We start from the raw sequence: 15,601 nt of genomic DNA on the forward strand, positions 1-15,601 counted from the left end.
GTGAAACGGTTCTGAACCGGGTAGGACCCTGCTTTTTAACCGTTTCAAAATACCAGTATTTTGAAAACGGTAAATTCAAGGTGGCCCTTTCACATCGCAGCTAGAACCGTTTAGGAAGGCTGACAAATCGGCAATTTACCGGGTTAAAGCTGCGGTGTGAAAGGGGTATTATTAATGACTTAAATAGTAATGCAGGTTTATTCAGTAAACACAGGTGACTCGGATGTAATACTGATATAGGCAATAAGGGACCCTTATATCATACAAGGTAACAGGAGTGGTAGTGGTACTTATCAGGAGTTGTGTCCGTGCAGTCTGACTCCGGCTGTAGAGAAGATGCGGGGCCTGGCTCAGAGTCAGCTCCGAAGCCGTGATATATGCAATGGAACGCTATGAGTCTCTGTAGCTGAGATCCACTCCCGGTCTCAGCTCTGCACGCTTGCACACACCATGACTCAGTCTCTCTAACTCACTCACTTTAAAAATGGAGGAGCAGGAATTACATCACATAGCTCCGCCTCCGAGTGACTCTTGGCACTAGGGGATTAACACTAGGGGATGCGCCCATAGACTGTTATGTAGAAGGAGACAGGCACAGAGCGCACCATGAGCCCAATTCAGAGTTGATTGCAGCAGCAAATTTGTTAGCAGTTGGGCAAAACCATGTGCAGTGCAGGGGGGGGGGGGGGGGGGGGCGATATAACATGTGCAGAGAGAGTTAGATTTGGGTGGGGTGTGTTTAAACTGAAATCTAAATTGCAGTGTAAAAATAAAGCAGCCAGTATTTACCCTGAGCAGAAACAAAATAACCCACCCAAATCTAACTCTCTCTGCAAATGTTATATCTGCCCCCCCTGCAGTGCACATGGTTTTACCCAACTGCTAACAAATTTGCTGCTGCGATCAACTCTGAATTAGCCCCCATATCCTAACAATACTGTATATCACAACCTACATACATTTCTTCTCTCTCTCTCTCTCTCTCTCTCTCTCTCTCCATTTTCATATAATATTTAGGTTACAATAGGCACAACTTACATAGTGAGATGTCATATCAGCAGATACAGTTCATTACTGACACTTCTCTACCCAGAAGTGATCGGGTCCTGCGATGAAGGTAGCACAACGGCAGTAGACTGTCAGTGAGTGACAGTCTGCTGCCATCTAGGGGGTGGGGAGGGGACGGTGACGGCCTTCATTTGTAAAAACGGAGGTGTGACGTCACCACTTAGGGGAGGGTAGAGGCCAGGGATCTAAGCAAGCCCCCCAATGATGAGTGAGAGATCATGATACTGCTTCCTAGGGTGCAGGTTGGGTCACTTTTGCAGCAGCAGGCATCTGCTTGTAATAATCGTCTCCAGCTGCATGACTATGCAGCACAGTCACTGCTGCTTCCAAGGAAGTGATAGCAACTCCAACCACGGGTCAGATGTAATGCCGCCCGAGTTCGGCGGCCGTGCGGAATGCAGGCTGAACTTGGACATTTTTTTAAAGGTGCAATAATTAAAAAGGCATGGTGATTGCCCCTTTAAAAAAACATCCGAGTTCGGCCGGCATCCCGCACGCCCGCCGAATTCGGGCGGCATTACATCTGGCCTGAAATCTGAATGAGGACCCATATTTGTGAGTATATAGAGTTCATTACATCATCCTAAATCCACTGAGGAATCCTGAAAGAGGATGGGTTGTTTAATTTCCTACTCTGTACTGCTTCTGTATACTGCTTTTTCTAATGATAATAGATACAGATCAGTTGTACATAATATTATACAGTGTGATGAAAAACTCTTAAGCACTTTTGTACCTCCAAAATGTAATATTTGTTGCTGAAAACCCCATGGAGATTTCTGTGTTACCAGTCACAATCAATACAGAGGAATGTGAACTCAGAGACTGCACATGTCTCTCTATATAGCTTTCTTGTTATGATCCACATGCAGTCTTATAAACAACTCCGTTTCATTAATCCATAGTGGTCACAAGCGGGGGAGTCTGGATCACGTGTCATAATATGAACAAAATACTTATATAGTAAAAGCCAAATGTTACACTTGAATGACATTAATACAGGGGTGTGTAATAAGATTCCGGATGTGCAGTGCATGAGAAGACACAACCTGACTGTCTGGTCGCTGTTTGTAATCTCTGACTAAAGTTTTTGAGAAATGTCAAGGCACAGAACCGTATATCAGCAGGGAGATGGGATATCTTCAGGGGTGATGAATCCTGTATCTGCAGTTTCGATCCCGAGACCAAACAACAGTCAACCCCAGTTCACCCAGCATGTAGAAGACATACCTGCTTCGGACTGGTCCAACTGCTTTGAAATACTTAGAAAAAATGTAGTATTCACTTTGTTTGTAAATATAATACTTTTTGTGCATCCAGAGACTTATTGCACACCCGTCGTATTGTCTCGGGCGTCTGGCAAATGTCAAATGTGAAGTCTCACTAGAGATATATATACAAACAGCCGTCATCCAAGGGACAGAGTCCAAATTGTAAATAGGAGAAGGAAAAGATGGGAATGTAGTACCTGATAATTGTCTCATCGTCTATCTTCACAATGCAGTATGGATCGCTGCTGCCGGTGCTAAAAGACAAAGGACATAACCCGTCACAAGCTGTGTCTACATACACAACATGACAGAGAACAAGAAGAGCATTAGCATACTTCTATTTATAATAATAATTACTTTTGCAGAACATTCATAAAGAACAATCATCATTAATTAGCTTTAATGTAGTAAAAAAAATTTTTTGGTAGGGTTGACTAATTTACTCTACCCCAAAAAAAAGATATATCAAAGTCAGAGTCACATAAGAATATGCTCCTGTCATAGTATTTTAACATATGTTACTTAAAAGCAAATCCAAAATTACTATTCATGTATTGTACCAACTATTTATTTCAGAAACAAAAGGTTTTAATATAATTGAGTAGATCAATATATTGTGTAACGTTGTCTTCTTCCTTTGCTGGAAGCCCAACTCATTGTCGACACAATCTGGGTAATAGGCTACATACAACTGCACCACATTTCACAGAGTTCCCCTTATAGGATCTACTGATAAATAACACTTATTGGCAACCATCGTTGATCGGCGTTCCAACAGGGAATTGGGGAAATTCTGGATGTTAAGAATCCCTGATTTGTTATTTTGGATTTCCCTAACCCAGTGTCAGGGGATGGGGTAATTGCCCATAACTCTGAGGAAATGTAAAAAAAACCTCCAAACATTACAGTATTTTAATATGTTGTAATTAAAAGAAACCTGTATTTTATATAGGAATAACTTTATATATATTAAATATTAGAAATCACTATGTTGTTTCATTCACTAAAGTTGTTTTGATCTCTTATATACATTATTTAGGGATTTGTAATTACAACAATTTAGCCATATAACCTGTGTTCAGCAACAAGATAAAAATTAATAACTGGAAGAAAACCAAAAGAAATTCACAGTATAAACACAGGACGACACGGAAGAGAGTGGCTATCACACTCCTCAAACACAGAGGAAGAAACGCGATAGGGGTAGATGTAATAGACTGTGCCACTGCCATGCATGCATTGGCGAGTCTCTAGCAAGTCTGCCTGATGTTTTAAATCATTTGAAAGGCAAAACCAAGTTAGTTTTATCTTCTAAATGATTCACCCTGTAAAACATCGGGTAAACTTGCCGGAAACTCACCAAAAAAAAAAGCAATTATTTTTCATTGAAATAAATAACTTAATTAAATTTGGGGTGCATAACCTAACAAAAAGGATTATTATTATTATTATTATTTGTTTGGCCCTATTAAGCTAATTGAAAACTTCCAAATGCCTAGTTAGTCATATGGGTGGAGGGGAAGTGCCCGATGGGTTGTGGAGCAAGTCTCCTGTACTCTATCCTGGACACTCTCCCCAGCTACACCTTGTTGACCTGGCAGTGAGTTTCTGCCTGACACTCTTCCTGATGCTGTTGTAGCCCAGGGCTCTGGTACTTGCACCCGCTGACCACTGAATGACTAAACCCTCTCTGTACCACTATTCCCGGGAGCTGGGGCACATACCCCAAATCAGATACAATCCCATTAAATCTGGGATGTAGAGCAACCCTCCCCTAACCCTCACCATAGTATCCTAACCTAACCCTAAACATTAACCCTAAAACCCTATCCCTGGTCCAAATACCCTTACCCAAAACTCATTCCAAACCTCTCCCTTACCATAACCCCTAACCCTAATATATTAACCTAAACCACTAAACGAACGTAATATCTTATCCCTAATACCCTAACACTTAACCCAAACCCCCCAACTAACCCTAATCCCCTAACCGCTAAACCAACCCTTATACCTTATCCTTAATACCCTAACCTCATCTCCTAAACTAACCTTAGTACCCTAACCCAAACCATTAAACCAACCCTAATACCCTATCCCTAATATTGTAACCCTGAAGGGCAGACTGGACGGGACATTTGGTTCCAATCTGCCTCCAAATTCTATGTTTCTATGTTAATTCCAGCATCGCACAGACTATTACCCTTACCCCTTAGTCTGCAAATGACAGCAAGTCCCAAGATTTTGTCAATTTAACAGAATGATTTACAGCAGAAATGTATTTTCTTATAGCAAAACTAGGATGGTTTTGTCTCAAAAATTTATTTTAAATTTCAGCATTTGCCACAACTCGCTGGCTATATTTGGTTCACAGAGTCAATATCATAAGATAGTAAATCTCAAACATCAGATAAGGGTTAGGGGTCAATTCAATTAGGAGCTTTTTAAGTTTGTAAAATTAGTTTGTATCATGAACCGAGACGAGACATGCGAGATTTAATTATAAATGGCAATTTGTGGTACTTGCGGCGAGGCTGAGCAACTTTTCTTCAAAAAGTGACCGAGAAGAAATGCATGAAAAAGTGGGGTAACCATCCTTTGCCCAAAAATGGTAACCGAGATAGCAGGACCTGGACCATACTGTATAGAAGGCTATTAGTGGCAATAAGGGAAGTACTCAAGGGTTTTCTAAGATTTCAAATGAATGATTTTTGCATTTTTTATTAATGATAAAAAATTCTAGCAAGCATTTTTCATCAAATTAAAGCTTTTCCAGCATTTTGGGTTACAGAGAAATGTACAGTATGTATAGTATTTTTTCAGTGTTTTTAAACAAGTTTGTAAAAAGTTGGAATTAATACTTTTAGCTCAAATCTGCAGTTCAAAAACTCCTCTCCGATCAATATAACACCTCCACGTACCTGTCCCACATCATTTAACCTGAGAAATTCACCTGAAAACTGACATGTCTTTATTGGGCAAATTATGTTATTATTTATTGGGAGGGATGCAGCCTAGGTTGTGGACTGTGTGCCGACATCTGTACTTTACAATAATGACTTTCCCTACCTTTTTGCAGGGGACTGTGCATAAAAACATAAAAATCTCCTCAGAAAAAGCAATGGGAGTTTGGAATTGAATTCAAATGTAATTCGCAGTGTGAATTCGGCGTGAGAACGGCTCGCAGGACCCAACTCATTTCAAAATATCTCCAAACCCGGCCCCTTCGCTCTTCACAAGATCTACGTCTCTCATCCACACTCATTACTTGCTCCCATGTACGATTGCAGGACTTTCTTCAGGCTGCACCCACTCTGTGGCATGCCCTACCACGCACAATAAGATTCTCCAAACCTTCAAGCGATCCTTGAAAACTCACCTATTCAGAGAAGCTTATCGTATTCCAGGTGTGATATCACGCAGCCCACCTAGAAACTTTGCAATCTGGTGAACAACTATGCAATAGATAGCACCTATATTTATGTATCAATGCCAATTTCTCTATAGATTGTAAGCTTGTGTGCAGGGCCTTCCTACCTCTTGGACTGTTTGTTATTACCCAGTTTTGTTTTATCATTGTGTCCAGTTGTAAAGCGCAACGGAATTTGCTGCGCTATATAAGACACTGTTAATAAATAAAATAAATAATAAATAACTTGCACCTAACTGATTTACCCCTTAACAACTTGCCTGGCATGGTCGCATTAGATGCGACCACACCAGCAAGTGCTTTATCTGACCAAGATGCACAGGATGCGACCAGTCATACAGAAGTGAAACGTCCCACAGCTGCAGCACTCAGAGGGAAAGGAAGGTCCCTCTGCCACACTGCACCCTCCACCCAGTGTTTGCCATGCTGCAGATCACTACTGATCAATCAGCACGGCAGGACCCCCCACCCGGCGGCTGCAGACAATAGCAGCCGCTGTGGAAGTGTAAATGAACGCTCCCCAAACCAACCCAGTGTACCTGGTGGCTGCCCGGGCTATTAAAATCAAAGTTGCGATGGATGCAATGTTTTCAATGTTCTGATGGTGCTGTTCGATGTTCCAGTGTTTGGGGGGGGGGGGGGGGGGGGCAATATTTTTTTTTAATTTAAAAAAATATATATATTTTTTTATTTTTAAATAAAATCATTTTGGATCAGATTAAATACTTGTTCTTGACCTAATTCACTCCTAAAAAAAAATTACAGTTTCTGAGCGGTTTTTGGAAAAAAAATGTTGTCAGTTAAGTGGTTAAAGTGTGAGAATGATTTGTGTTCACCTCTCTCCTGAAACATCAAACACAGACGCCAGGTAGTATTTCGTAAATAAATGTCCCCAGCTGGATGGCCTACACTTCAACTGTTATGCTACTTTTTTTCTACAGGAGGTGTGTCTATTCCAAAACTGATATGTTAGCAGGGACATATTCTAATATCTTATAATTGCCTTATACTATTGAAAGCAACCATACTTCTTATGAGACTGTTTTGTTTTATTTGTATTAGACCAGTCCTTCTTCACCCAATAAATGTAAAGTAACCATATGGTCTATGGGCCTAATTCAGACCTGACCGCTAGCAAGCGATTTTTGCACTGCGGCGATCAGATCCCGTCTACAGGGGGAGTGTATTTTAGCTGTGCATGTGCGCGAAAACATGGTAGCAGAGCTGCACAAACTGATTTTGTGCAGTCTCTGCACAGCCCAGGACTTACTCAGCCGATGCGATCACATCAGCCTGTCCAGGACCGGAATTGACGTCAGGAACCCTCCCTGCTAACGCATGGACACGCTTGCGTTTTTTCAGACACTCCCTGAAAACGGCCAGTTGACACCCACAAACGCCTTCTTCCTGTCAATCTCCTTGCGATTGCCCGTGCGAACGAATCCGTCACACAAACCCATCACTGAGCGGCGATCCACTTTGTACCCGTGCGACTTGCCTGCGCATTGCGGTGCATACGCATGCACAGTTTGTGCCTGATCGCCCGCTGTGCGAAAACGCACAGCAACGATCAGGTCTGAATTACCCCCTGTGTTTTATCCTCTGACGGGTGCCGCAATGCTTCTTCTCTTTGCAACATCGCAAATAGACTGTGTAACCCAGAGTTGATCTATTGCAGCATCCTAGAGGCTAGAACACAGAGCTCTTTGACATAACTTTTGCCAGTTAATAAATTATACACTACACTTCCTCTCGGATGCCATACACAGGAAACCAATAACATTGATGTAGTAATTAAATGAATCCAGGTGGATTAGAATAATAAATGATATGAAAATAAACATTCTGAATGAAAGATCTGAAGATCTGGTGAGATATAGGAGCACTATTCTAGTTATTGAAGATTACTGGACTATGAATAAAGGAACGAGAGAACAGAGAGTAGGTCAGAAGGGATTATGAAGTGGGGCAGGCACTGTCAGTGTAGAGGTGAAGATTGACCGAAAAGGACAGCATGAATAGGAACAAGTCGATAAGTGAGGTGAAGAAAAAAACATCCATTTTAAAATTATAAAATAAGAAGGTTGTTTAAAATCTATATAGAGGAACCTGCTATTTTGATATGGTGTGACAGGTAAACCCAAAGTGATATGCCTGCTAGCATACCATTCTTTTCTCAAGATCAGAAGGCACAGTGTGTGTACAGTAATATAACAAAGTTTATTTAATTCCTTACCTGTTGTGCAACTAAAATAGAATTACATTTTTATTCTGTAATCTGATAAATACTACAGCTGAACCACGGAAAAAAAACATCATAATTTGTGATTTTTTAAAATAGTAAAATATATTTTAGCGTTGTTGCTTTTGCGATAGTAAAGCAGTCCCTCGTCTGTAATACTGTACTTGCAAGCCTTCCCTTTACAGTGAACAACATAATAATCCTGCTTGCCTTGATAAAGATACCGTGGAGTATCGAAGCGCGTCGGAAAAAAGCTTGTATTCACGGGGGACTTTGGAACGGACCTGTGGAGGGATTCTCAAGGTGCTGGGGACGCCTGGTTGTTATACCATCATGCCTTGTTTGTCTGCTTGTTAAGGTGGACAATCCTACATGGTGAGAGTCCAATGGTCACCCTACATTATTTGTTTTATGTGAAATAAAAGCGGTATTATACTATACCAGTTTATTCCCCTTTTATGATATTGGGAAACACGAAAGAGCAATGCTGGAAGGAGAGCCGATGACGGAGGGAATTTTTATCAAGGCTTTACCTTCTCCCACCCATGCGATTATTGTCTACAAATTCAGTAGACATTCCTTTTCAGTACGGATACCACTTACAGTGTTTCCATATGAGTTCATAGTGTGTTAACAACATTACACCATTGTTTCTTTCCTCTGGTCCCAGATGGTTTGCTTTCACACTAAGCAAAATCCAAGGTTGCTGCGCATACATGTGTAATAAATAGTGATGTGCACCGGAAATTTTTCGGGTTTTGTGTTTTGGTTTTGGGTTTGGTTCCGCGGCCGTGTTTTGGGTTCGAACGCGTTTTGGCAAAACCTCACCGAATTTTTTTTGTCGGATTCGGGTGTGTTTTGGATTCGGGTGTTTTTTTCAAAAAACCCTAAAAAACAGCTTAAATCATTGAATTTGGGGGTCATTTTGATCCCATAGTATTATTAACCTCAATAACCATAATTTACACTCATTTCCAGTCTATTCTGAACACCTCACACCTGACAATATTATTTTTAGTCCTAAAATTTGCACCGAGGTCGCTGGATGGCTAAGCTAAGCAACACAAGTGGCCGACACAAACACCTGGCCCATCTATGAGTGGCACTGCAGTGTCACGCAGGATGGCCCTTCCAAAAAATACTCCCCAAACAGCACATGACGCAAAGAAAAAAAGAGGCGCAATGAGGTAGCTGTGTGAGTAAGCTAAGCGACCCTAGTGGCCGACACAAACACCTGGCCCATCTAGGAGTGGCACTGCAGTGTCAGGCAGGATGGCCCTTCCAAAAAATACTCCCCAAACAGCACATGACGCAAAGAAAAAAAGAGGCGCAATGAGGTAGCTGTGTGAGTAAGCTAAGCGACCCTAGTGGCCGGCACAAACACCTGGCCCATCTCACGCAGGATGGCCCTTCCAAAAAATACTCCCCAAACAGCACATGACGCAAAGAAAAAAAGAGGCGCAAGCTCTTCCCGTCCAGTGTTGGGAAGGTCAGGCATCGCAACCGACACAATTGGACTCTCCTTTGGGATTTGGGATTTCGAAGAACGCACAGTTCTTTGCTGTGCTTTTGCCGCAAGTCTTTTCTTTTTTCTAGCGAGAGGATGAGTGCTTCCATCCTCATGTGAAGCTGAACCACTAGCCATGAACATAGGCCAGGGCCTCAGCCGTTCCTTGCCACTCCGTGTCGTAAATGGCATATTGGCAAGTTTACGCTTCTCCTCAGACGCTTTTAATTTTGATTTTTGGGTCATTTTTTTACTGATCTTTTGTGTTTTGGATTTTACATGCTCTGTACTATGAGATTAGGCATCGGCCTTGGCAGACGACGTTGATGGCATTTCATCGTCTCGGCCATGACTAGTGGCAGCAGCTTCAGCACGAGGTGGAAGTGGATCTTGATCTTTCCCTATTTTTTTAACCTCCACATTTTTGTTCTCCATATTTTGCGCACAACTAAAAGCCACCACAGGTATACAATGTAGATGGGTGGATAGTATAGTATTATATTACTTATGGACGACGAGTGACGACACAGAGGTAGGTACAGCCATGGCCTACCATACTGCTGCTTATATATATAATATACTGTATAACGGACCTGGTGGACACTGTCAGCAGACTGCTAAACTAGTATGAAGAAAAAAACAACAACACAGGTATACAATGTAGATGGATGGATATTATAGTATTATATTACTTATGGACGACGAGTGCACTGACGACACAGAGGTAGGTACAGCCGTAGCCTACCGTACTGCTGCTTATATATATAATATACTGTATAACAGACCTGGTGGACACTGTCAGCAGACTGCTAAACTAGTATGAAGAAAAAAAAAACACCACAGGTATACAATGTAGATGGATGGATAGTATAGCATTATATTACTTATGGACGACGAGTGACGACACAGAGGTAGGTACAGTCGTGGCCTACCGTACTGCTGCTTATATATATAATATACTGTATAACGGACCTGGTGGACACTGTCAGCAGACTGCTAAACTAGGATGAAGAAAAAAAAAAACACCACAGGTATACAATGTAGATGGATGGATAGTATAGTATTATATTACTTATGGACGACGAGTGACGACACAGAGGTAGGTACAGCCGTGGCCTACCGTACTGCTGCTTATATATATAATATACTGTATAACGGACCTGGTGGACACTGTCAGCAGACTGCTAAACTAGGATGAAGAAAAAAAAAACACCACAGGTATACAATGTAGATGGATGGATAGTATAGTATTATATTACTTATGGACGACGAGTGACGACACAGAGGTAGGTACAGCCGTGGCCTACCGTACTGCTGCTTATATATATAATATACTGTATAACGGACCTGGTGGACACTGTCAGCAGACTGCTAAACTAGGATGAAGAAAAAATAAACACCACAGGTATACAATGTAGATGGATGGATAGTATAGTATTATATTACTTATGGACGACGAGTGACGACACAGAGGTAGGTACTGCCGTGGCCTACCGTACTGCTGCTTATATATATAATATACTGTATAACGGACCTGGTGGACACTGTCAGCAGACTGCTAAACTAGTATGAAGAAAAAAACAACAACACAGGTATACAATGTAGATGGATGGATAGTATAGTATTATATTACTTATGGACGACGAGTGCACTGACGACACAGAGGTAGGTACAGCCGTGGCCTACCGTACTGCTGCTTATATATATAATATACTGTATAACGGACCTGGTGGACACTGTCAGCAGACTGCTAAACTAGTATGAAGAAAAAAAAAACAGGAGTGTTTTTCAGGCAAACGTATAGTGGACTGGTGGTCACTGTCAGCAAAACTGTGCACTGTACTCCTGCTATAACTGCTCCCCAGTCCCTACAATTAGGCACTGTGAGCAGAGCAGTGCACTCAGCACAGATATATCATGCAGCAGTGCAGCACACTGAGTCAGCACAGATATGGTGGTCGGAGCGTTTTTTTCAGGCAGAGAAACAAAGGATTAAACTCACTGGTGGTATAATCAAAACCCTGCATTGTACTCCCTAACAGCTGCTCCCCGTCCCCAATCCTCCCCACAATTATAACTAACTAAGTCACTCTGTGTTCTACTATAACGGAGAGGACGCCAGCCACGTCCTCTCCCTATCAATCTCAATGCACGTGTGAAAATGGCGGCGACGCGCGGCTCCTTATATAGAATCCGAGTCTCGCGAGAATCCGACAGCGGGATGATGACGTTCGGGTGCGCTCGGGTTAACCGAGCAAGACGGGAGGATCCGAGTCGCTCGGACCCGTGTAAAAAAAAGGTGAAGTTCGGGCGGGTCGGATTCCGAGGATCCGAACCCGCTCATCACTAGTAATAAATCTGCAAATCATTATTTTTCCCAGCCTAGAATAAAAATGAAGCTAACATATAACATGTTTAGCTCTTAAAAGTAAAGAATGTTTTTAATGGACTTCACAAATCTAAAATACTGTTTCCAGAATATTGTGAAAGATATCCTATATACATTCCCTATAGTACATTTAGGGGCATATATTAATTACACCTGATAACTGTACATTCTTATCGCTGCTGTTTGCCACACCCACACATCCCTGGTCACAGCTCCCACCCATCTCAGTATAGGTCCTTGAACATTTTCAGGCCCAGGCCCTTTTGGTCCTTACCCACTTGCCTGGTAAAGTTGCAATGTTTGCGAATACACCAGCAAGTGCATTATCTGATCTATCTGCAAATGATGCGACCAGTCAGATACATAGCCTAGACGGATGCCGGAGAGATTATGTTCCTGGAGCCTTCACTCACAGACCCTGATTTACCGATGATACATGGCCATTGATCAGCAAATCAGATTGTGGATAGGATCAGCAGCACATTCCTGAAGCTTTTTAGAAAAGTGACATCATCAGTAACGGCCACCGGCGTCAGCAATTTTATTTACAGTGGTTGGGTGCAGGGGTGAGGGAGGACCACGGTGTGTTCCTAGCCCCCGCTTCCTGCGCAGTGTCTTGGGAGCGCTGAGGGGCTGCAGGGACGCCCGTCTATAATGTGTAATGGGCATCACGGTATTTGTCCTTGTGTAATGGGCATTACCGTGTAGTAGCATATTGTGTAATGGGCATTATGGTGTGTGGCATATTGTGTAATGGGTGTAACTGTATGTGTCACTGTGTAATGGGCATTACGGTGTGTGGCATAATGTGTAAGGGGCATTACTATAAGGAGGAAATATGGCAAATAATGTAAGGGGCATGAATCAGGATTTTTTTCCCCGCTGTTCTGGCCCATGTCTGGGCGTGCAGGTTGCAAAACTGAGGTATAAGCTACTCTTTTTCTGCAAGGCCATGCCCCCTCTTTGATGCATATAAATTCTTTATTCTTACAAGGAAATTACTTTATTCTTACAAAGGTGCCCCACACTCTGTAGCTCCTCCCACATTACCCACACCTTCACCCACCGCTGCCCACCCCTGGGAGTTCCTGAACCTATTTTTTTTTTTACAAAAATAGCACTGCTTGTGTATAAATGTGGGCCCGGCTGACATCAGCCAATAGATATTTTAAAAAATAATAATGATAATTCCATTTACAAACATTACTGTGTTTGAAGTTTGATTTCATTTCATTGTTAGCTTTCAAGGTTTGCACACGTCATTCACAATATTTAAGATATCTTTAAACAATATGGTAACTATCTTTAATGTAGTTCATTAGAATTTAATAATTGGTGAAAAACATGAGCTTCTAACCTTTAGTTACTTGAACAATCCTTAGTAATCCAGCCTTAAGGCCCATACTTGACGATAAAATGAACGACGTCGTTCATTTTAGCCTTCATCAACGACGTCGCTCATTATATCGTCAAGTGTGTATGCATCCGACGACCACCGATGCGCGGCCCCGCGGGACGTTAACGACCCTCGCTTATCTGTGGAGCATGTATGCTCAATTTCCACTATGGTCGTTACCGACCAGAGACGTCGTTGAATGTGTATGGTGTGAAAGACCAACGACCAACGACCAAGCCACTGTTCACCAGCCCTGCTCCCAGCTCATTATTTTAATAAATTGTTCAGCTTGGATGCTTCAACGATGAATGGTCTTTGGTCTTTGGTCTTTGGTCTTTCGTCGTTGGTAGTGTATATGCTCATGTCGTTTGCTCAGCTGTTCAAGGGAAGTTCAAGGGAAGTCGTTAATGACGGTCGTTAACGACGTGTGCATCGTCAAGTGTGTATGGGCCTTTATCTCTAAAGTTCAATATTCAGGCAATAACAATGGGAAGGCAAATTTCCCATTTGAGTGCTAATAGTCTCAGTTAAAATGATGAATTCTCATGAATTTCCTCTGATGCACATAAAGCAAGGATACATCTGCTTCCTGTTTGTATGGAGATTTGAAAAACATTTTTTTCCCCGCCTATTGGGTACTTTAATACTATCAGGGAGAAAAAAAGCCTATAAAATAAAGATGACCATCATTAGCACAAGTGTACATGTAAACAATCAGGAGCAGAGGGGGAACTTCAAGTGGTCCTGGAAAAAAATAAGATTTTACTCACCGGTAAATCTCTTTCTCGTAGTCCGTAGTGGATGCTGGGGACTCCGTAAGGACCATGGGGAATAGACGGGCTCCGCAGGAGACTGGGCACTCTAAGAAAGATTTAGTACTACTGGTGTGCACTGGCTCCTCCCTCTATGCCCCTCCTCCAGACCTCAGTTAAGGAAACTGTGCCCGGAAGAGCTGACATTACAAGAAAAGGATTTTGGAATCCAGGGTAAGACTCATACCAGCCACACCAATCACACCGTATAACTTGTGATAACATACCCAGTTAACAGTATGAACAACAACCAAGCATCAACCACAGATGCCAACATAACATAACCCTTTATTAAGCAATAACTATATAAACGTATTGCAGAAAGTCCGCACTTGGGACGGGCGCCCAGCATCCACTACGGACTACGAGAAAGAGATTTACCGGTAAGTAAAATCTTATTTTCTCTAACGTCCTAGTGGATGCTGGGGACTCCGTAAGGACCATGGGGATTATACCAAAGCTCCCAAACGGGCGGGAGAGTGCGGATGACTCTGCAGCACCGAATGGGCAAACACAAGGTCCTCCTCAGCCAGGGTATCAAACTTGTAGAATTTTGCAAAGGTGTTTGAACCCGACCAAGTAGCTGCTCGGCAAAGCTGTAATGCCGAGACCCCTCGGGCAGCCGCCCAAGAAGAGCCCACTTTCCTTGTGGAATGGGCCTTTATTGATTTTGGATGCGGCAATCCCGCCGCAGAATGAGCCTGCTGAATCGTGTTACAGATCCAGCGAGCAATGGTTTGCTTTGAAGCAGGAGCACCCAGCTTGTTGGATGCATACAGGATAATATGTATACAAAAAAGAGAAAGACAAGATTGCCTGATAGTGGTGCACACTAATAATAATAAAATGTAACTTTTAATTCGTATTATTAAAAACCATTGCGAAATATAGGATAAAATATAAAGGTGAGAAAGAAAGAAAAGTGTTCTAAAATATATGACTTCCTGCACACAGGGCGCCCGCAAACTGTAAGTTTTATATGCCTTTATGCTATGCAGATATCTGTATACTTTATTGTGTTTATCAATAAACGTTATATAGTTCCTAGCAGTGATTCATGTCTTGTGTACTCATTATTAAATGTTATACAATTACCAGCAATCCACGTCTTGTTCTTTATTCCTTATTCTTGATGTAACCAATGAGAGTCATGTATGACAAAATATGCTGACATACAGTCTATATATAAGAAAATCACTCTAGAGGTTTTTAATGAATCAGTGTGGCCACAAAGATCCCTGGGTGATCACTCTCTTTAATTGTACCACATGAAAGTCCAAATAGGCACAGTGACCCGATGTTATATGTACTTCCTAAAAAGATTATAATTCAATATTATCAGATACGCTAATTGGTATAGAGATACATTTCTTTACAGCGAGGTATTTATAGGTGATTTTATTAATTTATATTTATACACAATGTATATGTGACTCCTTAAAGTTCATTTATCCCAAAGGACGAAACAGTCCTCACTTGGCTGTGTTCT

General features: G+C 41.9%; 1 protein-coding gene across 2 annotated transcripts in view; it reads right to left on the bottom strand.

Moving 5' to 3' along the window:
• LOC135030582 (ras GTPase-activating protein 4-like) overlaps positions 1 to 15,601 on the bottom strand; it is a 450,090-nt gene that overhangs the window by 127,304 nt on the left and 307,185 nt on the right. For both annotated transcript variants that reach the window (XM_063953945.1, XM_063953944.1), the window contains exon 2: positions 2,537 to 2,593. In XM_063953945.1, coding sequence (XP_063810015.1) covers positions 2,537 to 2,593 — 57 coding nt within the window. The remainder of the gene's footprint in view (positions 1 to 2,536; positions 2,594 to 15,601) is intronic.

Source organism: Pseudophryne corroboree, chromosome 2, assembly GCF_028390025.1.
Source record: "Pseudophryne corroboree isolate aPseCor3 chromosome 2, aPseCor3.hap2, whole genome shotgun sequence".
In the NCBI taxonomy this organism is placed as follows: Eukaryota; Metazoa; Chordata; class Amphibia; order Anura; family Myobatrachidae; genus Pseudophryne; species Pseudophryne corroboree.